We start from the raw sequence: 26,780 nt of genomic DNA, 5'->3' as shown, positions 1-26,780 counted from the left end.
GTTGTAACTCATTGTATAAATTCTTCTAAATTCTGAAATCTCTAGTCGTTCTACAATAAAAGATAAGGTTCGAGAGGTTTACACTTTTCTAAATGATAATCGACATTTTTTCGTCCACTTACGTTACGTGCGCGTTCCATTGCTAGAAGGCGTTATTATAGAAAAAGTGTATTTTCATGCGCACACTAAATTGAACTAAAATAATTCTTCTGTGTTCAATACGATGCTGTTATTGTTATGTTACGTTTAGTTAATAAAATCTTACCTACTCCCAGAATATTACTGTTGAAGTGATTTTCTGTGTTTACTTCTTTATTGAAAAAAAAAATAAATAATAATAATAATAATAATAATAATAATAATAATAAAACAATAGCACGAATCACACACGAAATATCTGGTATAACAATTTACTGGCGAATTCCATTATCATCAAATCTAATTGTACGTATGTAAATGATACATGCCATGATTAAATATAAAACGAGTACAATATGGCGGATGTGAATGATATCACCATGGTTACGACTGATGTTACCATTTGAGTGGCACCATCACCATTACCATCATTATCATCATTTTCGTCTCCGCCATCATCGCCCTGATCATCGCCGCCATCGTCATTATTTGCATCTCCACCATCGTTATTATCATCGACATTGTCACCGTTCCCAGCAACCTCTGTACTGCTGGAGGGGCTCGTTGATGGCGTCGAACCACTGTTACACAGGGAACCAGTGCAACATTCAGTTATAGTTTTTGGATCTGTAAAGATATATTGGACACAGGGTAGTACAGTCCCGGGGTTGCCCCTATAATTTAAGTAAGCGGTATGCGTCGCTGACCGCCATTTTTTTTTACAGCTGAGTCAGGTTTAGTTTTAACTACTCGCGAGATACTCTGAAGTGAACCATATGTTTATCTAACATCCCGACATGCCGTGCTTAAAGCGGGAGGGTCGTCACCTGCGCACGCGCAGGAATTGAGTCCCAAGCAACGATAACAACACACACTAAAAACGCAAAGGCTCATGGGTAGACGCTTGTTTATAAACAATGACACGCTATGGCCATCTGACACAAGCGTAGGTGACGACTCCCCCCCTTTAAGTATAAGTAGCGCCCCCTGGTGACGCGAATAGAACGAACGCAGTTCACTGCGGCCATTTTTTTTTCGTAGTGGTCTTCCATCAATATACAAAATTTGAAATGACGAACGACAGCACAACCAGCTGATGATTTGAACTACATTGTTATGTAGTTGACTATGTAAGAGTACAGTTCATCAGATTGTTAAATCCCCATTTTAATAAATTCATACTCACCGCCATTAACTGTACTTTCGATGCAAGAACTTGGTGAACATGAGCGCGTGACGGCGGTAACAACATCATTCGATATAGAAAATATCGTCTGCAGAATAATCATGATAGTACAGTGTACCTAAAATTTGTTATTTAATAATTTCTCTGGTCAACATGCAAAACGTTCAAATCGGGATCTGACGTCCGACGGCTAACCGTGACAAAGCCCTTCATCTCAAACATTACAGCCATGTGTTTACAGTATATATTATTTTTTTTATTTTTTTTATTACAGATATTTTAACTTATCTCTAGTGAACCAATTATATAGAACCCCCTAAGTTTATTATGGTTAGTCCCTAAATCGACCAGAAATCAGGGGCGTGCCCCCACCCTCTCTCGTTTCAACTTACCGTGCAGCTATCGCAGCCAGTGATACTCATGGAGACGGTATTTTCACTCGGGGTTTTACAGTTGCTTTCGTCTTCGCCAGAATAGCTACATACATAACAATCGCCACTCACTGTATCTGTAAGGTAAACAAAATCGTTTGTCTCACTACGCACCATAGTCACCACAATAATAGATTGGTATCGCCGGAATAATCCATTATTTTTTTTAGGTCAATGTTTGATTTGAAATACTTTTTCTGTCATTCGCTCACTCGGCGAATTCTTGGTATGCACGCACCGTCGCGACATACGTCGGAACGTCTCTGCCAATTACTTACGTGATCATACTATTACGTGCTTGCATCTGAAAACTCGGTAAATGATAATCAGCAGCATTATGCTCGCCAAACAATATGTGTAATATAACTTTTGACCTTCGTTTACTCACCGAATGAGACGGCGAATAAGGTAGTTAACAGTACGAACGCGTACGTAATCATCGTGACAGATCAGACTTGTTGGTTGTACTCCAGGTGTATTCGGTGCCTGGACTGCATAATGAGAATGGAAAGAGTACAGGCACACAAATTAGATAGTATAATACTTATATATACATAATAAAGTTTTATTCCCACTTTATACTATATACACCTCCGACTGATTATTGCAATCGCCATGACAACTGATAAACTCAATTGGTTTGGCGAAAAATCTTGAAGTATTTGAGCGCTGAAGCTAATCTGTTTCGGAGGTCGCCTTGTCTAATCACAAAATCACTTTTCATTGTTTTAAACACTCGTTCACTTTACTGTATTTTGTGCTATGGACCTTCTAATTCGTTTTCGGGATCATGTTGCCTGAACATTTTCTCAGGAACCATACGAAATCCGAAACCCTTATGCTGTTTACAGGGACCAGTGAGAGGTTATGTGCATACCACTGCAAAGGGAGAAATGCAAATTTAGGGCGGTCTCCGTGTACACTACGTGAACTGTGACTCATTCGGTGCTACGCAATTCCTGGCGTTGATTTCTCCGATGTTTTGCTACAGACAGCGAACGACTTCAAGAAAGAATTTGATCCACCGGCGATATTTTTTTTAATTATGTGAAGTTGAGTTTTTTCGCTTCTCGTATGATGTGGCATAGTACGACGGGAATACAAACTAATTCACGTATTCATACCACACAACGTAGTAACATGACCCCGTGACGCTCCGATACACATTCCCTATAAGGAACGCCCTCTGCCAACGAAACGCTAAATGTACAGCCGTTTGTGCTCATAATACACGTATCACTTACGCGGCAGTGGGATAAACTGTAATAGTTGGTTGTCATGGAAACGACGAGGTATTTAATATGTTATGCAGCTTGCTTGCGGAAATAAAACCAATTCTAATAATTACAGCTATTTAAAAAAAAATACTCGTTACACACATTGTCACCACTGTCGTCAATATTGCAATTAGTTGTTCCGCCGAGCTTCTGTCCCAGTCACGTTTCTTTCGAAAGGGAAATGAAAAAAAGCTGTTGACATTTTTTGTTGAAAATAGATGCGTGATAATATTATATAATTGGTCATTTATCCACGTTTTTTTTTCTCGAATACCTGATGAGATCTAGCGATGCAAAAAGAATAACGCACACGTAATATCTCCATGCGTTGTGAAATCAGTGCTGTTCGTCAATTTCACTTAATTTCACGTAATAAAAAAAAACACGCTGTCGGCACCTTATGATGTACAAGTCGCTGCATCTCGAGAATTCAATATTCATCATGAATCATCATGAATAATTAAAAGAAAATATAAATACATGAACAATCAGTAGTTTCTTTTTTTCAGAGTATAATATATTATAATGATTCATTTATTTCCGACAATAACAAAAAAATCACCGTGGATATATCAGTGATCTCACTGACACCTTCCGTCGGTAAAGCGCATTGCTTTTGTTTTACATGCTTTGTATGTAAGTACCTATATTTTAAAATCACTAATTATTAATCTGTAGATTCGGGAATACCCCATATATTCTTCACAAACTGAGATGTTCCCTGTAAAACGTTGCTTTATAAAGTACACCATGATAAGAGAAAATGCTACGCACACCGTAGTTTCATTGTTATAATCATTTAATGTCCATCGTCGTATCACTGTCACATCTTCGTATCACCGCGTCCTATGGTCATATCATTGTCGTATCACCGTCCTATCGTACGCGTCGTATCACCATCCTATCGTCGTATCACTGTCCCATCATTGTATCACTGTCCCATCGTCGTATCACCGTCCCATCGTTGTATCATCGTCCTATCGTCGCATCACCGTCATATCATTGTATCACCGTCCTATCGTCGTATCACTGTTCTATCCTACGTGTCGTATCACCGTCCTATCATCGTATCACCGTCCTATCATCGTATCACCGTCCTATCATCGTATCACTGTCCCATCGTCGTATCACTGTCCCATCGTTGTATCACTGTCCCATCGTCGTATCACTGTCCCATCGTCGTATCACTGTCCCATCGTCGTATCACCGTCCTATCATCGTATCACTGTCCCATCGTCGTATCACTGTCCCATCGTTGTATCACTGTCCCATCGTCGTATCACTGTCCCATCGTCGTATCACTGTCCCATCGTCGTATCACTGTCCAATCGTCGTATCACCGTCCTATCATCGTATCACTGTCCCATCGTCGTATTACTGTCCTATCGTTGTATCACCGCGTCCTGTCGTCGCATTACCGCGTCCTATCGTCGCATTACCGCGTCTTATCGTTGTATCACCATCTCATCGTCGTATCACCGCGTTCTATCGTCGCACCACCATCACATCGTTGCATCACTGTCCCATTGTCGCAAATTATTGTCATTTTTTAAAATCTTTGGCGACTTCACGGTCCGAATCCTTGTATTCATAGGCCAATTTACGATCCCATCGTCATATTCTATGTCCACTTTTCAGTCAAATTCATGGCATGGTCAACTCATTGTAATCTATTACCACTTTATGACCTAAACGTTGTAATTTATGGTCACTTTACGACCTAAACGTTGTAATTTATCGCCACTTTACCATACCCTCGTTGCAGTCTATGGTTTCACGCCACTTTATGGACCAAATGCCTATAATGCCATGTGAATGCCTATCACGTCGTGGTGAATTCCTATCACGTTGTGGTGAATGCCTATCACGTCGTGGTGAATGCCTATCATGTCGTGGCGAATGCCTATCACGTCGCGGTGAATTCCTATTATGTAAGTGTGAATGCCTATCACGTCGTGACGAATGTCTATCACGTCGTGGCGAATACATATAATGCCATGTGAATGCCTATCACGTTGTGGTGAATGCCTATCACGTTGTGGTGAATGCCTATCATGTCGTGGCGAATGCCTATTATGTCGTGGTGGAATACATATCACATTGTGGTGAATGCCTATCATGTAATGGTGAATGCCTATCATGTAATGGTGAATGCCTATCGTGTAATGGCGAATGCCTATCATGTAATGGTGAATGCCTATCATGTAATGGTGAATGCCTATCACGTCTTGGCAAATGCTTATCACGTTGTGGCGAATGCTTATCACGTTGTGTTGAATGCCTATCACGTTGTGGTGCATGCTATATGCCTATCACATTGTGGTGAATGCTTATCATGCCATGGCGAATGCCTATCATGTTGTGGCGAATGCCTATCACGTAATGGTGAATGCCTATCACGTAATGGTGAATGCCTATCATGTAATGGTGAATGCCTATCATGTAATGGTGAATGCCTATCATGTAATGGTGAATGCCTATTATGTAATGGTGAATGTCTATCACGTAATGGTGAATGCCTATCATGTAATGGTGAATGCCAATCATGTAATGGTGAATGCCTATTATGTAATGGTGAATGTCTATCATGTAATGGAGAATGCCTATCATGTAATGGTGAATGTCTATTATGTAATGGTGAATGCCTATCATGTAATGGTGAATGCCTATCATGTAATGGTGAATATCTATCATGTATTGGTGAATGCCTATCATGTAATGGTGAATGCCTATCATGTAATGGCGAATGCCTATCATGTAATGGTGAATGCCTATCATGTAATGGTGAATGTCTATCATGTAATGGTGAATGTCTATCATGTAATGGTGAATGTCTATCATGTAATGGTGAATGCCTATCATGTAATGGTGAATGCCTATCATGTAATGGTGAATGCCTATTATGTAATGGTGAATGTCTATCATGTAATGGTGAATGCCTATCATGTAATGGTGAATGCCTATCATGTAATGGCGAATGCCTATCATGTAATGGTGAATGCCTATCATGTAATGGTGAATGTCTATCATGTAATGATGAATGCCTATCATGTAATGGTGAATGTCTATCATGTAATGGTGAATGCCTATTATGTAATGGTGAATGCCTATCATGTCGTGGTGAATGCCTATCACGTTGTGGTGAATGCCTATCACATTGTGGTGAATGCATATCATGCCATGGTGAATGCCTATCATGTAATGGTGAATGCCTATTATGTAATGGTGAATGTCTATCATGTAATGGTGAATGCCTATCATGTAATGGCGAATGCCTATCATGTAATGGTGAATGCCTATCATGTAATGGTGAATGCATACCATGTAATGGTGAATGCCTATCATGTAATGGTGAATGCCTATCATGTAATGGTGAATGTCCATCATGTAATGGTAAATGCCTATCATGTAATGGTGAATGCCTATCATGTAATGGTGAATGCCTATCATGTACTGGTGAATGTCTATCATGTAATGGTGAATGCCTATCATGTCATGGTGAATATCTATCATGTATTGGTGAATGCCTATCATGTAATGGTGAATGCCTATCATGTAATGGCGAATGCCTATCATGTAATGGTGAATGCCTATCATGTAATGGTGAATGTCTATCATGTAATGGTGAATGTCTATCATGTAATGGTGAATGTCTATCATGTAATGGTGAATGCCTATCATGTAATGGTGAATGCCTATCATGTAATGGTGAATGCCTATTATGTAATGGTGAATGTCTATCATGTAATGGTGAATGCCTATCATGTAATGGTGAATGCCTATCATGTAATGGCGAATGCCTATCATGTAATGGTGAATGCCTATCATGTAATGGTGAATGTCTATCATGTAATGATGAATGCCTATCATGTAATGGTGAATGTCTATCATGTAATGGTGAATGCCTATTATGTAATGGTGAATGCCTATCATGTCGTGGTGAATGCCTATCACGTTGTGGTGAATGCCTATCACATTGTGGTGAATGCATATCATGCCATGGTGAATGCCTATCATGTAATGGTGAATGCCTATTATGTAATGGTGAATGTCTATCATGTAATGGTGAATGCCTATCATGTAATGGCGAATGCCTATCATGTAATGGTGAATGCCTATCATGTAATGGTGAATGCCTATCATGTAATGGTGAATGCCTATAGTGTAATGGTGAATGTCTATCATGTAATGGTGAATGTCTATCATGTAATGGTGAATGCCTATCATGTAATGGTGAATGTCTATCATGTAATGGTGAATGTATATTATGTAATGGTGAATGCCTATCATGTAATGGTGAATGCCTATCATGTAATGGTGAATATCTATCATGTATTGGTGAATGCCTATCATGTAATGGTGAATGCCTATCATGTAATGGCGAATGCCTATCATGTAATGGTGAATGCCTATCATGTAATGGTGAATGTCTATCATGTAATGGTGAATGCCTATCATGTAATGGTGAATGTCTATCATGTAATGGTGATTGCCTATCATGTAATGGTGAATGCCTATCATGTCGTGGTGAATGCCTATCACGTTGTGGTGAATGCCTATCACATTGTGGTGAATGCATATCATGCCATGGTGAATGCCTATCATGTAATGGTGAATGCCTATCATGTAATGTTGAATGTCTATCATGTAATGTTGAATGCATACCATGTAATGGTGAATGCCTATCATGTAATGGTGAATGCCTATCATGTAATGGTGAATGTCCATCATGTAATGGTAAATGCCTATCATGTAATGGTGAATGCCTATCATGTAATGGTGAATGCCTATCATGTACTGGTGAATGTCTATCATGTAATGGTGAATGCCTATCATGTCATGGTGAATGTCTATCATGTAATGGTGAATGCCTATCATGTAATGGTGATTGCCTATCATGTAATGGTGAATGCCTATCATGTAATGGCGAATGCCTATCATGTAATGGTGAATGCCTATCATGTAATGGTGAATGCCTATAGTGTAATGGTGAATGTCTATCATGTAATGGTGAATGTCTATCACGTAATGGTGAATGTCTATCATGTAATGGTGAATGTCTATCATGTAATGGTGAATGCCTATCATGTAATGGTGAATGCCATCATGTAATGGTGAATGCCTATCATGTAATGGTGAATGCCTATCATGTAATGGTGAATGCCTGTTATGTAATGGTGAATGTCTATCATGTAATGGTGAATGCCTATCATGTAATGGTGAATGCCTATCATGTAATGGTGAATGCCTATAGTGTAATGGTGAATGTCTATCATGTAATGGTGAATGCCTATCATGTAATGGTGAATGCCTATCATGTAATGGCGAATGCCTATCATGTAATGGTGAATGCCTATCATGTAATGGTGAATGCCTATCACGTCTTGGCAAATGCTTATCACGTTGTGGCGAATGCTTATCACGTTGTGTTGAATGCCTATCACGTTGTGGTGCATGCTATATGCCTATCACATTGTGGTGAATGCTTATCATGCCATGGCGAATGCCTATCATGTTGTGGCGAATGCCTATCACGTAATGGTGAATGCCTATCACGTAATGGTGAATGCCTATCATGTAATGGTGAATGCCTATCATGTAATGGTGAATGCCTATCATGTAATGGTGAATGCCTATTATGTAATGGTGAATGTCTATCACGTAATGGTGAATGCCTATCATGTAATGGTGAATGCCAATCATGTAATGGTGAATGCCTATTATGTAATGGTGAATGTCTATCATGTAATGGTGAATGCCTATCATGTAATGGCGAATGCCTATCATGTAATGGCGAATGCCTATTATGTAATGGTGAATGTCTATCATGTAATGGTGAATGCCTATCATGTACTGGTGAATGTCTATCATGTAATGGTGAATGCCTATCATGTAATGGTGAATGTCTATCATGTAATGGTGAATGCCTATCATGTAATGGCGAATGCCTATCATGTAATGGTGAATGTCTATCATGTAATGGTGAATGTCTATCATGTAATGGTGAATGCCTATCATGTAATGGTGAATGCCTATCATGTAATGGTGAATGCCTATTATGTAATGGTGAATGTCTATCATGTAATGGTGAATGCCTATCATGTAATGGCGAATGCCTATCATGTAATGGTGAATGCCTATCATGTAATGGTGAATGTCTATCATGTAATGGTGAATGCCTATCATGTAATGGTGAATGTCTATCATGTAATGGTGAATGCCTATTATGTAATGGTGAATGCCTATTATGTCGTGGTGAATGCCTATCACGTTGTGGTGAATGCCTATCACATTGTGGTGAATGCATATCATGCCATGGTGAATGCCTACCATGTAATGGTGAATGCCTATTATGTAATGGTGAATGTCTATCATGTAATGGTGAATGCCTATCATGTAATGGCGAATGCCTATCATGTAATGGTGAATGCCTATCATGTAATGGTAAATGCCTATCATGTAATGGTGAATGCCTATAGTGTAATGGTGAATGTCTATCATGTAATGGTGAATGTCTATCATGTAATGGTGAATGCCTATCATGTAATGGTGAATGTCTATCATGTAATGGTGAATGTCTATTATGTAATGGTGAATGCCTATCATGTAATGGTGAATGCCTATCATGTAATGGTGAATATCTATCATGTATTGGTGAATGCCTATCATGTAATGGTGAATGCCTATCATGTAATGGCGAATGCCTATCATGTAATGGTGAATGCCTATCATGTAATGGTGAATGTCTATCATGTAATGGTGAATGCCTATCATGTAATGGTGAATGTCTATCATGTAATGGTGATTGCCTATCATGTAATGGTGAATGCCTATCATGTCGTGGTGAATGCCTATCACGTTGTGGTGAATGCCTATCACATTGTGGTGAATGCATATCATGCCATGGTGAATGCCTATCATGTAATGGTGAATGCCTATCATGTAATGTTGAATGTCTATCATGTAATGTTGAATGCATACCATGTAATGGTGAATGCCTATCATGTAATGGTGAATGCCTATCATGTAATGGTGAATGTCCATCATGTAATGGTAAATGCCTATCATGTAATGGTGAATGCCTATCATGTAATGGTGAATGCCTATCATGTAATGGTGAATGCCAATCATGTAATGGTGAATGCCTATTATGTAATGGTGAATGTCTATCATGTAATGGTGAATGCCTATCATGTAATGGCGAATGCCTATCATGTAATGGCGAATGCCTATTATGTAATGGTGAATGTCTATCATGTAATGGTGAATGCCTATCATGTACTGGTGAATGTCTATCATGTAATGGTGAATGCCTATCATGTAATGGTGAATGTCTATCATGTAATGGTGAATGCCTATCATGTAATGGCGAATGCCTATCATGTAATGGTGAATGTCTATCATGTAATGGTGAATGTCTATCATGTAATGGTGAATGCCTATCATGTAATGGTGAATGCCTATTATGTAATGGTGAATGTCTATCATGTAATGGTGAATGCCTATCATGTAATGGTGAATGCCTATCATGTAATGGCGAATGCCTATCATGTAATGGTGAATGCCTATCATGTAATGGTGAATGTCTATCATGTAATGGTGAATGCCTATCATGTAATGGTGAATGTCTATCATGTAATGGTGAATGCCTATTATGTAATGGTGAATGCCTATTATGTCGTGGTGAATGCCTATCACGTTGTGGTGAATGCCTATCACATTGTGGTGAATGCATATCATGCCATGGTGAATGCCTACCATGTAATGGTGAATGCCTATTATGTAATGGTGAATGTCTATCATGTAATGGTGAATGCCTATCATGTAATGGCGAATGCCTATCATGTAATGGTGAATGCCTATCATGTAATGGTGAATGTCTATTATGTAATGGTGAATGCCTATCATGTAATGGTGAATGCCTATCATGTCATGGTGAATGTCTATCATGTAATGGTGAATGCCTATCATGTAATGGTGATTGCCTATCATGTAATGGTGAATGCCTATCATGTAATGGTGAATGCCTATCATGTAATGGCGAATGCCTATCATGTAATGGTGAATGCCTATCATGTAATGGTGAATGCCTATAGTGTAATGGTGAATGTCTATCATGTAATGGTGAATGTCTATCACGTAATGGTGAATGTCTATCATGTAATGGTGAATGCCTATCATGTAATGGTGAATGTCTATCATGTAATGGTGAATGCCTATCATGTAATGGTGAATGTCTATCATGTAATGGTGAATGCCTATCATGTAATGGTGAATGCCTATCATGTAATGGTGAATGCCTATTATGTAATGGTGAATGTCTATCATGTAATGGTGAATGACTATCATGTAATGGTGAATGCCTATCATGTAATGGCGAATGCCTATCATGTAATGGTGAATGCCTATCATGTAATGGTGAATGCCTATAGTGTAATGGTGAATGTCTATCATGTAATGGTGAATGTCTATCATGTAATGGTGAATGCCTATCATGTAATGGTGAATGCCTATCATGTAATGGTGAATGTCTATCATGTCGTGGTGAATGCCTATCACGTTGTGGTGAATGCCTATCACATTGTGGTGAATGCATATCATACCATGGTGAATGCCTATCATGTAATGGTGAATGCCTATCATGTAATGTTGAATGTCTATCATGTAATGTTGAATGCATACCATGTAATGGTGAATGCCTATCATGTAATGGTGAATGCCTATCATGTAATGGTGAATGTCCATCATGTAATGGTAAATGCCTATCATGTAATGGTGAATGCCTATCATGTAATGGTGAATGCCTATCATGTACTGGTGAATGTCTATCATGTAATGGTGAATGCCTATCATGTCATGGTGAATGTCTATCATGTAATGGTGAATGCCTATCATGTAATGGTGATTGCCTATCATGTAATGGTGAATGCCTATCATGTAATGGTGAATGCCTATCATGTAATGGCGAATGCCTATCATGTAATGGTGAATGCCTATCATGTAATGGTGAATGCCTATAGTGTAATGGTGAATGTCTATCATGTAATGGTGAATGTCTATCACGTAATGGTGAATGTCTATCATGTAATGGTGAATGCCTATCATGTAATGGTGAATGTCTATCATGTAATGGTGAATGCCTATCATGTAATGGTGAATGTCTATCATGTAATGGTGAATGCCTATCATGTAATGGTGAATGCCTATCATGTAATGGTGAATGCCTATTATGTAATGGTGAATGTCTATCATGTAATGGTGAATGCCTATCATGTAATGGTGAATGCCTATCATGTAATGGCGAATGCCTATCATGTAATGGTGAATGCCTATCATGTAATGGTGAATGCCTATAGTGTAATGGTGAATGTCTATCATGTAATGGTGAATGTCTATCATGTAATGGTGAATGCCTATCATGTAATGGTGAATGCCTATCATGTAATGGTGAATGTCTATCATGTCGTGGTGAATGCCTATCACGTTGTGGTGAATGCCTATCACATTGTGGTGAATGCATATCATACCATGGTGAATGCCTATCATGTAATGGTGAATGCCTATCATGTAATGTTGAATGTCTATCATGTAATGGTGAATGCATACCATGTAATGGTGAATGCCTATCATGTAATGGTGAATGCCTATCATGTAATGGTGAATGTCTGTCATGTAATGGTGAATGCCTATCATGTAATGGTGAATGCCTATCATGTAATGGTGAATGCCTATCATGTAATGACGAATGCCTATCATGTAATGGTGAATGCCTATCATGTAATGGTGAATGCCTTTCATGTAATGGTGAATGTCTATCATGTAATGGTGAATGCCTATCATGTAATGGTGAATGCCTATCATGTAATGGTGAATGTCTATCATGTAATGGTGAATGCCTATCATGTAATGGTGAATATCTAACATGTAATGGTGAATGCCTATCATGTAATGGTGATTGCCTATCATGTAATGGTGAATGCCTATCATGTAATGGTGAATGCCTATCATGCAATGGTGAATGCCTATCATGTAATGGTGAATGCCTATCACGTTGTGTTGAATGACTATCACGTTGAGGTGAATGCCTATCATGTAACGATGAATGCCTATCATCTATTGAAAATGACTTGAATAAGACAGTTGCTTTCCATGCAAATCGATGTAATTTGTGTCCATGTCTATTTTCAGTGGAAGTGGTTTTCATCATTGTTTCTAGTTTGGATACCGTGTTACATTGTATTGTTTCCGATTACATTGGTATGATCAATATGATAATCTGTTTTGGCTTGTCCCTTGTTAATCAAATAGTATTGTTTATCATGACATGCCGTTGCCCATATTTGTGCGTTACGTCATTACTATATGACGGTAGTGCATAAGCCCACAGTCACTCTACTAGGAGAGTGACTGTGATAAGCCGTACCGGCTGTCTAAGTGATTACCGGATGCCAATTTCGTTAGTGCACTTTTCAACTACCCCGATTATTGACTGAAAAAACAGTTTTTAATATTTGTAATCACTTGAATGATTTTGTTTTCTAGCAACGACTAAATGACAACAGACAACAGTCTTAATGCACTATTATGAAATTTGAGCGTTTTTGTTTGATAATATAAATTGAAATAAAATTGATATGGCATATTCAATACCGCATTCGCCCATATCTAAGCTTTCAGAATATGTATAGGTTGTAATGGTAATATGCTTAGTTAGCGAATATCTGAATCGCAACAAGTTTCACACTTGTTAATGGACCACACGTTTTGTGCTAGACACGATGAACATTACGTAACTTCGGCACGTTTGGTGACTAATCCGCAGTGTCTGACGCTTAAGGGGGATTTACACCGATACATTGCATAAAACAGAACCGCCAATGACAATTAATAGTGCTTGGATGGCTTCTTCTAAGAGAGCGGGAAAACTGCCAGTGGAGCGATGCTAAAGTACTTTTGTATAGAAGTATACGGTAAAAAATCTCAAAATATTGAAAGGGCGGCAGTCGTCGCGCCGCGTATTGTTCGATATGGGACCCATAGCAACGTATACAACGCGTGTAAAATACGTTGTTTGTTTACTGTAGAATACTTTATTTTCGCTTGGAATTTATTTTCGCTATTTTCGCCGAAGGGATGATTCCGTGAAAATAAAATCCAGTGAATATACTTTTTTTCTATATTTCACATTAATCTCATCAAAAATCAGTGAAAATAAATTCCAAGCAAAACGCCCAAAAAGCCTTTTCAGCGAAAATTAATTCCAGCGAAAATAAAGTATTCCACAGTACATAAAATTCGACCGCCGCCCTTTAACTTAATTTGAACTCGACATAAAAAAACTTGAATTCTGGGAAATGTTTGTCAAAATGTTGAGCTAAACGAAATAAATAAATATTATATTGGAGTTTGTCGAATATTTTGCAGAAGATTATCTCAACATACACTAACGACAAGGAATCCGTGACGTATGCAAGTCGTTCAATTAAAGTCACTTACCGTCCGCGGAAAAAACTGAAGAGAAAGACGTTTGGACTGATCAGATCTGTTCCCAGGTAACAATACGAGATGAGTGGGCTTTACACACGGGTTTTATTTATTACGGCGATACTGAAAATAAATTATGTTTACCATCTCTTCTTTCCAATAACTGGCACCATAACAAATCCATTCTTTGACGTCATCGCGTACGCTGTTCCAAATACCATGGTTACATAGGTCGGTGGAACAGTGAACGCGATGTAGGGAGGGAACGGAACATTATTTGAGGGACAAAAAAAAAAACAAGTCTCGTGGTTCTCAACGAGATCTCGGCGGCCATTTTAAAGTCTATTGTAATAATAAGCGCTCCATTAATGAGTCGAAAATGATTTTTTGTTTGTTATCTTACACAAAATGTTGAAAATTAATATACTGATAATAAAAATGTGTGGTACAACATGGACTTATACGTAAAGAAAAACGGTATGTGAATGGGAGCGTCTCATAGACAGTTGAAAATAATTTGCTTTTCGACTATTAACTCTAATTTCATAAACGCTGGTCACATGACTACGTTTTGTTTACACAATTGGTGCCGCAGTGATAATTGATGAAAATATTAAAAATACGCCTTGAAAAAAAGTTGATTGAACCTACATGTATATGTAATCGACAGTGAATATTTTGAATTAGTCTGAGTGGATTCGTGGTGAAAGTAACTTATGAATAACCGAGTGTCACTTCAGCATAATGAAAATACTTCCGTTATGGTGAGTCTGCACAGAGTCAGGTAATCTACAATTGGCAATGCGATACAAATCCAATGAACTACCTTTCCCCGCACCTGTAAGGCCATCGCTGATTGGCTCCTGATACCGGATGACGATTTCAGTTTCAAATACCCCGGAAATGTGTAGTTTCATCGGAAAATTAGGCGCTGGTATGCACGTGCTTTGTTAACGCAAAAGCGCATTTTTCATTTAGTGATGCTCAAATGTTACCTCTGATTCACTGCTTCTTTTGTACGAAATTTTGTATTTTCATGTTCGTCAAAAACTATTTTGTATATGAAAGCAAATTACATCTTGAAGAAAGAGACTGACTAGTTCACCGGAAGTGGTTAATCTCAAATTGACAGCGTACTACTTGATATGTCTCCTTAAATCATCACAAACGGATATGCCACGATCATTATGTCATTTAACGCTATAATATTTCTACCTAAATATGAATGAATATCCTCAATCAGAGCTAATATGTTCAATTTCCAGCCGTATTTAAACCATTGCCATGACAACAACATGGCTGCCGCATAAACACCTGTCAAATGTAGTCCCTAGAATTCAGTGTCACGAAAGGTTCATTTTAGCTTTTACATAAATATGCGATTATACTTCTATTATTATTGATGAGAAAATAAATACTATGTTGAGTCGTGATTCACTGTTTGTTTGTTTGTGCGTATTGACTTTTCGCGCCAAATAGTTGTATTCGAGCGGTAAAAGGTTGTAATCGAGCAGTAAATGGTTGTATTCGAGCGGTACCTTTGCACACACCTTCGTATCTCTCTAAGCACGTACGTTATTAGACTGGGCAAATGAGATAGACATCTTGGGTCAAGCAAATATGGCTGATTTTATATTTCAGCGAAGACTCCACTCGGCAAAAATATCACGGAAAGATACAACAGTCCCAGAGCTTGACTTACATAAAAATAGTGTTAAGTGTTATTATTTATACGCTGCGTTGAAAACTGTTCACAATAATTTAACCACTGATAAATTTGTTTTCGTTTTCGTGATTAAAGATGGCGGACAGACGAAACGATCTCAGCAAGTGTCATTAGCGATGTATTCAAGTTCAGATGAATGTTGGCGCTGTATATTGCAGTACTATATGCAAATGAACATAAAGTCTCATAAATAATATTCACTTATTCGATTTTCGTGCGATTTGCTCGTATTTTGCTAAGCTGTTTATGCGCTTGGGACTGAAAAAAAAACAATTATATTTTGATAAGAGTCTTAATTTAAGCAGCGAATCAAATGAATTATAATCACAGCTTATTATATTAAATGGAATCACCAGGAGTTAAATGTCACATCCGTATCTGTGTATTCTTCCAATATATGTGTATGGCAAAGAAGTTCATTGTCAGGCCTGGTTTGGTGTTCTATTCGTTAAACCAATTCAGTATTATGTAAGGTAAGACACACTGCGGGGTTTCCCCGAGTACTCTTGGGGAAATAAAATACTCAGTACACTTTGAAAGCTATACACAGGAGTCACCGAAACCACGTGATCGCATGTTAGTTGGCAATGAACGCTTGATAAGTTATTTTTAAAAAGCCTATTTCCCATTTACGGTCAATAGCTGGCTTAATTGCTAGCATCGTATCTAGCCGATCGCGGAGCTGCAAGTATCTATTTCTTGTATTCAAACATGGTATTTTACATGTTTTATATGATAAAACGAATAACTATTAACGTATAACAGTCTTTTACTGACTCATTAATACACAACGTCGACCTTTTTGCTGACTGGACGATAACATAAACAGAATGGGCTTGACATTTTTTACTGAATAAATGAATAAATTACTAGCCGAATTGTAACGTTTACTGGCATATACTGCATACATAATTTAATGACTCCATCTACTGCCTCTACCAATAACGTGAACAGGTTTTTTAGCGCATTTTACGCTGCATGGTTGACAATAATACTTGTTATTATTATTTTGCAACTTATTTCTCCGTTTCACACGGGACTTAAGAAGTCCTCGGGAAGACGTCTTTATCGGACATGTGATGATTCAGAATGCGAAAAACCAGAACTACATTTGAATATTGATTTTATAGAACACATAGAAGACATGGAACATTCACTCAAAATATCTTTTTGTAGTATGTTCTAGTTGTGAGATCATTACCCAGAAAACGTATTCAAGTGAAATGTGCGCTAGAAATTAAACTGACTGTCTACTGTATAGTTTGTATTTTTACTTTAGTCATTAATGAAAAACTTTTGATTATTTGATTATGATTCGTCTCTCACAGTCAGGATTGTCAATTTTACCGATTAAAGGGAATTCTAAATATTTACTTTCGATATTTAAAAAAAATAATTTTTCACTATGTACAAAATATTCTGCATCCGAACTACAGATAAAGTGACCTTTGACCTCTGATAACCTTTAATATGCGTTGCCGCAAATACGGGTTACGCTCTGTTAGTCCACAACCTGTTGGTTTTTAGTAAAATCCTTGTCAAAAAATTGCAGGTTTCGTATTTATGAAAAGATATCAACTACAATCAGTTAATCACTGGAAAAAAAGGTGTGTTCACGTATAAAGTGTGAAATCTACAATGCATACAAGATGGCGACTGTTGATGACATCACCATGGATGCGAGCACCGACCGGACTTGGACAGCACTCGAGTAATGACTGATCAAGTTGTTGCTGCTTGGAGTCAATGAGGGCGTCGCTCCGCTGTTGCACAATTCATCAGTGCAGCAATTTGTTACAGTAGTTCCTATAAAAGCCAACAATATTGAGCATTAAGTACTAGTTCTATACAGTTACAACTGTATAAAATGATATTACATTTTTGTGATTATATCACTCCGCGGCCGCATTCCATTGGCACGGACTGGAACTCATGCGTGGGTGAACTATTCCCTAAAATTCGACCGCGATTCAGGAACTACGTTTACAATTCAAACAACAAATGCGACCTTTCTTTCTTACATTTTTCAGTTGATTTAGGTCATGGATTATATTTCGATTATATTTCTTTCGAGCGTCCAGTGATCGACTGAACCCTTCACACCATGCACGTGTCACTGTGGCTGTCTTAGTTCGACTAAGCCGGAAGTTGTAGTTATTAATATAATTCCAAGAATTGACAATATAAAATTTGTTTATTTATAAAAATAGTCTCCTCCGCAATTTTACAAAATGTACAAAGACTGTGCACGCATTGTACTCGTGGAATTTGTAAAGATAAAGTTTTTGAAGAGTTTTCACTGAAATTTTTGAAGTTTGCTATCAAGACATGCAACAACGGGAGATTAAAGTAAAAAAATCCATTTCAATTCATCAATTAACTGATGAAAATAGGTTTTCCTGACCGGAGGAACGTGAGAACATCCTTAATAACAACAGAACGGAGAGTGCAGAATACAATTAAAGATAGGTCACGTTTCCATGGTAAAATTGCATTAAAATAATTTAACCAGAGAATAACCCAATACTTTTTGTCCGACACAATATCATGGGAATAGAATTCTAGATAAAATATACTTTTGTTATTGATTAAAATATTTTAATTAGTCCAGATTATTTGTGGAATTTATCACTGACTAAACGTTTAACATTGTATTGTAAAAGTCCGTAATATTTATAGGCGTTCCAGTTTGTAATCGCATTTAAATATAAGCATCTCTCCAAGTAGTTGCAGATGTCTGTCCAGGAATAACTCTCAAGGGTGTTTTATTTCTTTGTTTATGTGCCGTTTTACAAAATATAATGGTTATGGTTAATATAAATCGTGCCTCCCGATCACATTTAACCCACCTTTGTCAGTATAACCATTTATCATATTTCGAGCGATTCTATCATGTCCTTTCCAAATAAAAAATAATTATACTTTTAATTTTCTTTATATCGATTGGTTCGATGTTGATAAAATTAATTATGTCTATCATTTTTGGGTGTATCATTGATTTGAAAATTGTTATTTTACCGATTATAGTAAGTCTTCTAGATGATCACAAATTCAGTATGGACTTGACTGAGTCTAGTACTAGAAAGATAATATTCAGGTCGTTTTCGTTGTACGAGAAAAACGTTTCAAAAATTTTAATTCCGTGATGTTGGTCATTTGACCCTGAACGAATGATCTCAACGAAGCATAAAGGGCGGTGGTCGTGGCGCTGCGCATGTGTGACATTGTTGTTGATAAACATTGATTTTCCCACAATGCAATGCGCTCTTCTAATGGAAATCACAAGTATGAAGTTTGACCTGGGCACGACTTGCACTGATTACCGCCGGTGACTACTTCGATACCTTCCAACCACCTAAAATTCCCCCAATAAAGCTCGGCAACGTCTCTGTTTGTACTCGTTGATCTGCGCAACAGCCAAAGTCGCCATCTTTGTTTATATAAGACCCATATATCTCGCGCATGCGTGGCGCGACGACTACCACCCTTTAAACATCAGCATTCTAGGCCGTTCTGATATGACCTGCTTCACACGTTGTCTTCAGTGCACCGAGGGGCATATTAGGTGTCAGTGAGATGTAAGTCGCCGGCACACAAATTAAAATCGATGCACTAAATCTGCATCACGTAGAAAAGGCACAATATGCGTCGATCCGTGGCAACTCTTCATACATTGTCAAAGCGGACGTGGTTAAATTTAAGTTAAATAAGCTTCTGACATTTTTCACAAGAGAGCGAGTACTTACCTCCTTCCAGCAGCTCTTCGACTTGAGTACACACCGCACTATTTACACACGAACGTACGATAGATGTCACATCACCGTCCATTGTAATATATACAGACTGAAAATAAAACGAAAAAATTTATAATAATATTTAAAAGTCAAATAAACTGATACTTGCGTACGCATAAAATGTTGCTCAGCAACAACGCATAAATGGACAATTCGCTCTTCATGCATGCGACAATAAAAGAGAAAATTACGGTCACCCGAACTCAGATCCAACAAGCATTCATAGTCCGCTTATGCAAACAAGTATCTTCTGTAGCAGTATTCTGGGAAAACATTTTGCTGTTGAAAAGACGTATAAAACATCGCGCAAATAAAAAAAAAATGGAGCACCTCGTTCTTGAACTGAAACGTTCGCTATATGAAAATATGAAATCCCGTCATGTTATCCATGATTCAAATTCACCGCATGTTCACAGACCCGTGCTCCGTTTTACGTCCGAGTACTTTTTCTGTATCTGTTCACGTAAACTAGAATAGTTGGAACGTTTTTATGTATTTGTTCATGTCTTTCTTTATCGACATATTTGGAATATTAGACAACAAATCGTGCGGTTTATTTTGTGTGATATTTTTAAACTTTAAAAGGTTAATCTAATCACCATGCAACTTTCGCAACCGGTGATGGTAGCAGTCGATACATCCGGGTTCTTACAGCTAGACACATCATCGCTTAGGAAACTGGAATAACTGCATATGTAACAACTGGTAGAGTCTGTATCTAAAATGCAAACGACGAAAAACGGATCGGAGATGACAATATCACACTGACATCAGATTATAACGATATGCGTTTTCATAGATTCAACATTTGGAAAGTGAAGCTGCAAAATTACCCGATAAAGGACAGACTGTTCTTACAAAATAGAGAAACATTTTTGATGAATAGCGCCCTCGACGACGGATTTCAATGAAAGAACACATGACGTCGATTTCGAAAAATTCGACAACTTGAATTCAAAGCACAATCTTGAACTTCAAATACTGCAATTGTAGATGACGTCACAATAGTGCCAATCCGTCATGTTCACTGATAATACTTACTGGAAGATGTTAATGACGGTGTCGCCCCATTGTTACACAGATCACCAGCACAGCAATTTGTGACAACTCCAGTTCCTACCGAGTAACAATTTGAATATTATCTTTTCTGTAAGTTGCGCCCTCTAGTGTCTCGTGGCTATCTAGCTTTCGTGAACGAGATCTCAAACTGAGTTAGGTGAACGAAAGTAATAACCGTTCGTTGACATTAGACACTCAACACTAATACCCCAACGAGTTACATCAGATCATGATCAAAGCAATATCGACGCTGTGACGTCACTAGAGGGCGAACCTACCAAAGATGTAACCAACTTCACGATAGAACGACGTGAGTTATATTGTTAAAGCGTAATGGATCTTCACCTGCGCATGCGCGAGAATTGAGTCCCAAGCGACGATAACAACGCACACTAAAAATGAAAGGGCTCGTGGGTAGACGCTTGTTTGTAAAAATCGACACACTATGGCCGTTTGCCGCATGCGCAGGTGACGACTCCCCCGCTTTAACCGGAGATGAGATGCAATAACAGTTTGTGTTAAATCGGCTGTGTGAACCCATCTGCCCCTTCGACAATCATAAAGAATGGACTAGTGATTATTAAAAATACCAAATATTTTAAAGAAGAATAAAAACAACAACAATACAATCTTATTTTAATCACACTAATCAGACTACATATGTAGAACATTGTTAAAAGTGAAATGGACACTGTCGTCATAACTACGCATGCGCATACTCTACTATCACACTGACGAGTAAACATTCGTGTTTGTAAGCACTCGACCTCTACCCCCTCCCGCTCCACACACGCGCACATGTGCAGTTACGACGACAGTGTCACGTGACCCATGAATTCACCTGCAAACGTTATGTCTTCAATGCAAGCAATGCCTGTGCTGCAAGTGCGTGAGATAGTCGTCACAACACCATTCACCTTAGTAAACACGGACTGCAAATAAAACGAACATTGTTTAATTGTTTTTAAAAGTATTGAATACAACAGTTCCAATCCACAGTTTGTGCCGAACTATGTGGATTTTCTAATAACCTTATTATAGTTGTAGTGTCTGTGTCATATCTTAAAGCGCGGTAGTCGTCGCGCTGGGTCTCATATAAACAAAGATGGCGACTTTGACTGTTGCGCAGATCAACGAGTACTGAAACGTTTCTAAGCTTTAATTAGGTAATTCTCATGTTATTCGAAGGTATCAAGGAGTCACCGGCGGTAAACACTGCAAGTCGCGCCCAGGTCAAACCTCATACTGATTTCCATTTGAAGAGCGCATTGGATTGTGGGAAAATCCATGTTTATCAACAAAAATATCGTACATGCGCAGCGCGACGACTACCGCGCTTTAAGTCTGTCTGTGCCATCTTAAATGGTGGTGGTCACGCATGCGCATGCTCAATTATCACAGTGCCGCGAATGCCCACATATCCACAGAAATAACTTTGAGTATTTCGCAGGGTTTTCAAGAAAAGAGACAGTACTTAGGTTTACATAGGCTTCCAGGTTCCTAACTACAATGTATTCATTTCGTCAATCCAAAACCGACTTGCACGCGTACTTGCAAACATATTAGGAGAGCGTGGCAGGACGTATTTGTTGACGCAGATTGTGCAGGACGACCACCACTCGTTAATCATTATGCAATGGGTGTACTGCGCATGCGTGCATGATGTTCAATACGCGCTATTTACCATTCCGAGCATGCGCACAATAACGCATGACAAGTACATGAGAACAAGAGATCCGCACATATCGCATAAATTTTTTAGGAGATTTTTTTTTTCTGTCTGTTGCGATTATGTAAACAATAGTATGCATATGACATACATTCACTTTGGTCATTGGTCATAAAATCATGTTCGGCATGCCGCTATTTTCTTATACAATAAGCGGCATAGGATGGCTAAATCTTGTTTCATTCTCGCCCGCCTTCACGTGCAATGTTATCCCGATCAACGTATGTACGTATTTGGGAGAGTGGACTCGCTGATGGAAGCGAAAAATGTAACAGTATTAGAGAGACAAAAAACAAGTCTCGTGACGACTCTCTCGGAACGAGAGATAGATAGCCAATCGCATCAAAGGTATATTGGGTAACAATTTTTCTTAAAGTGTATGGGGTGAAATACCCATTTATCTACACATTTATGTTCATGGTTTCTGTTGCCCTGGAATGGATATTTGCAAACAAATTAAAATTAAATTTAAACAATAAAGCATCTTCGAGTAAATTGAAAAAAAAGTTTCCGTTTTGTAGCCACACCCTTCCTGTCACAGTGCGACTGTTTCTGACTTCTCCCGAAGTGAAACTGCGCCACCAAACGTAAGACAGGGGAATGTATTTGAAGATTCATTAAGGTATAGATGCAAGTTCGTGGGCACTTGGGAGTTATTTTTTTGCTTGTTATCACCCTAACAGTCTTGGCTATGGACTGTTTAATTTTCGCAGCATTGTGAATAGTGGAACATACTAAAAAAACGTTTTTAAAATGTAGAAAACAGGACTGGTACAATCATTCTCCCTTTGGAGTGCTTAGCAAGATTTCGCAAGGCTGTACAAAAAGGCTGTGAAAAAAGAAATGACGGAATCTCCATATTATGCACTATATTTAAGGGACTGTTACAGCCATTTTAATTATTATGAGTATTAGCAAAATTCTTTCAGAGTGAATGATTATGCAAATTAACCATTATCTCCACTTGTGTTTTTCAGAGAAGTTCAAATCATGGATAGTTCTAACAATATTTGTATATTTCAATTGAAACTTTCACACTATGTTTGTCTTTTGTTTATTAAACCCAGCCGTTATTTTGTTCGTAAAGACGTCGTCGAAGTAGTGTGAAAATTGCAAGAAAAACTGACAAAAACTGTGGGAGCTAATTAAATTTCAATCTTTTTGACCAACCGGAAAACGCGAACAGAGATAATGCCGGTTTTATGAAAGTGACGTTTATCGTCTACAAAAAATGGCTATCGCATCACTACTAAATGCCAAAATCCGCCGCACACCGACGCTGATGTTCAATCGTCAAATAAACAAATAAATAAAAATATTTACAATTCTAGGGAAACGAACGAAATATCGTCGCGAAGTTACAACCTTTCGTGAAAACTGTCATGGCGTCGAGTTATCAATTCTACTGATGGATTGCGTAAAGCCGATGAGATATTTATACAGTTATATAAACATAACAACTACATTTACCTTTCCTCAAACCTTTAAAAAATACTTTGTATGACGCAATTTTTCGTGATCCAAAATGAAATGAATCTTGCGAAGTTCAACATTATTCTAGTTTTAGTTAGACGAGCCGGTTGAAATAGGCCGTAACATTTTGCTGAACAGCTGCTATTCGCAGTTTTTACTACTCAATCGTCAAAGACATTATCGAAATGAAGTCGCATTGGAAGGGGAACTATTGTAAATCAAGGCAGGTTTCATTCAAGTACAGACGAGACGGGCCGATAAAAATGAAACGAACCCTGACCTCTGGAAACACCTCATTCATAGAGTGCCTAAAGTTAGTACCAGATGTCGCCGAGTACAACCATACAACGTACTTTGTGACACCGCTACTGGTACATGCTGGGTGACAAGAGGATTTCCGATTACGGTAACCAAGTTGGCATCGCAGAGTACTTTATTTGTCCGTGGTGTTTAAAAACAGCATCTCGTTGCCGATTTTTCAGTAATTTCCAGGGTATATTTTTGTTATTTTTAATTACCCGAGCATTTTACTTTTGTGTATTTTGACACTGAAAAGTTAGTTACCGAATATACGTAGCAATGCTATAAACACGGTGATCATTACAGCGAAAATTGTTTACTTCAGTGTTAAAATGCCTTCGGAGAAAAGTGTATGTTCCAGCATTGACAATGCTTCGAAATTTTAACACTATCTAGCCAAGACTGTCTGGGTAAGAAAACCACGAGCCTGCATCTATACCTTAAATATGGAGTAAATCATACCTTGCCAATGAAATATTAGTTAGATTTTGATATTTTATGCCATACTTACATTCCTGACTAACACCCTATTGGGGTATTTTAAATATTAACTTACATGAATGTTTTTGATTAAGAGTAAAAGTTGTTGCAATTAATATACCTGATTTAAAATAGTTGTAATAGTTAAAAATCATCAAAATCTGTCCGAGTTTTTATTTGGGGTCTGAGCTGTAAGTATGTAGTATTTTTTGACTCACCATACAATCGGTACATCCGGTGGCGGTTATAGTCGATGCACCTGGATTGAGACAGTTGTATACATCGGTGATATAACTACTGTACGTGCAAACGTAGCAGTCCCCACGTGCTGTATCTGAAATATATGGAAATCATTACGCCATTACCAAACTGAAATCAAATACTAGTATGTCCCATTCACGCCCTCTAGCGGTGAAAAAAACATCATGACGTGCGTAGGTGAAAGCAATGTCTTCACCTTTCTCTAGAGGCTTTCGTCATTGAGAATATAGTTAATCTCTCAAAGGCATTTATTTTGTTTTCCTTTCTCAAAGGCATTTATTATTGGCGAATGACAGGCCGAAAAAATTTCGACGCAGTGACGGGCCTTCTGCTTATCCAATTACGTCATTGAAGCGCTTCGTCGACAGAGGGCGCAACTTACAGGATATAATTATGTCTCCTGAAAACTCATAAACAGGCGCCAAAATTAATCATTACACACGCGGTCATCTATTTTTAGAATCGAATATTCAATGATTCAATACATAACAAGTCTTCAAGTCAATGAAAATGCCCCCCCCCCCCGCAAAAACCTTTAATTTTGTTTTTATCTATGCATGTAAAAAAGTGTCAGTTTTGGACGAAAAAGGCTACAAATGCGCGTCGCGTCATAACTCTGAAACATGTTGGCCAATTTTCACGATATTCACTACAGATGTACACAAAATACACTTTTAATATAGGTGAATTAGAAAATTAAAAAAAAAGTATTATTCAGTTCGTCACATGTGTTCAGCGAGAGCTAACAGACATTTCACTTTATCTGTAATATATTCGTGAGTTCATCGTATAGTGTATAGTGCGCCAGATAGTTTGTCTAGCAGACGAACCATCCATATATGTGATCACGCTACCATGTCAACGTGTCATACTGCTATGATGTTATGAAGAGCCTCAGCCTGGCGTTTGTTGTCAACCGATGCCCTATTGGTCTTTTCGCATTTATACTCACCCAGCGACATAGAAAACACAAAGGTCAACACTACGACTTTGTACGCCTCTTTCATTGTGATAGATCAGTGCCTTCTTTAGAAGAATGCTGCGAGCTGTAAAAACAATTTGTTAAACGATGGTTGTTTACTATTATCCACGGAAGGCATGGTGAGCCTGAGAGACGTCCCGCTATCCATTGTATGTGGGTCTTTAAAAACGCTTAAAATTTATCGTGTTTTATAATCAGTGATGGGTTGAAGCAATACGAAAAAAGGATCGACGCACACACTGGCAGAGTCGGCGATCATAAAACCGATCTTTTTGTGTGTAATTGACATACCCTGACTTTTGATACGTGAATTTCTGAAATGTTGCCAAACTTTTTCATGAGGTTACGTGTAATAAAAATAGGGTAGGTAACTGAAATAGATTCTAAATTATGAACTTTAGTTTTGACCAACTTTCAATTCAAAATGCCGAAAAAACACCCCAAACTGATTGTTTACATA

At 38.1% G+C, this 26,780-nt stretch overlaps 2 protein-coding genes across 2 annotated transcripts; both read right to left on the bottom strand.

Annotated features, from left to right (window-relative positions):
• Positions 1-396: 396 nt before the first annotated feature.
• On the bottom strand, positions 397-14,635 carry LOC102808435 (uncharacterized). Its single transcript, XM_085499548.1, has 5 exons — positions 14,529-14,635; positions 2,144-2,246; positions 1,717-1,832; positions 1,325-1,412; positions 397-765 (listed from the first exon to the last, which is right to left on the bottom strand). Exons 2-5 carry the CDS (start codon positions 2,193-2,195, stop codon positions 473-475), a joined length of 549 nt encoding a protein of 182 aa, XP_085355674.1. The 5' UTR covers positions 2,196-2,246; positions 14,529-14,635; the 3' UTR covers positions 397-472.
• A 2,713-nt stretch (positions 14,636-17,348) lies between these two features.
• Positions 17,349-26,345, bottom strand: LOC100372762 (uncharacterized). Its single transcript, XM_002733464.4, has 7 exons — positions 26,291-26,345; positions 25,296-25,411; positions 21,937-22,027; positions 21,078-21,152; positions 20,636-20,754; positions 19,989-20,085; positions 17,349-18,048 (listed from the first exon to the last, which is right to left on the bottom strand). The coding sequence occupies exons 1-7, from the start codon at positions 26,343-26,345 to the stop codon at positions 17,876-17,878; spliced, it is 726 nt and encodes a 241-aa protein (XP_002733510.2). The 3' UTR covers positions 17,349-17,875.
• Between the last annotated feature and the right edge of the window lie 435 nt (positions 26,346-26,780).

The sequence above is a fragment of the Saccoglossus kowalevskii genome, chromosome 5 (genome assembly GCF_978046115.1).
Source record: "Saccoglossus kowalevskii chromosome 5, keSacKowa6.1, whole genome shotgun sequence".
Lineage (NCBI taxonomy): Eukaryota > Metazoa > Hemichordata > Enteropneusta > Harrimaniidae > Saccoglossus > Saccoglossus kowalevskii.
Note: the sequence above shows the minus strand (reverse complement) of the source record. Positions and strands in the feature narration are given on the sequence as shown.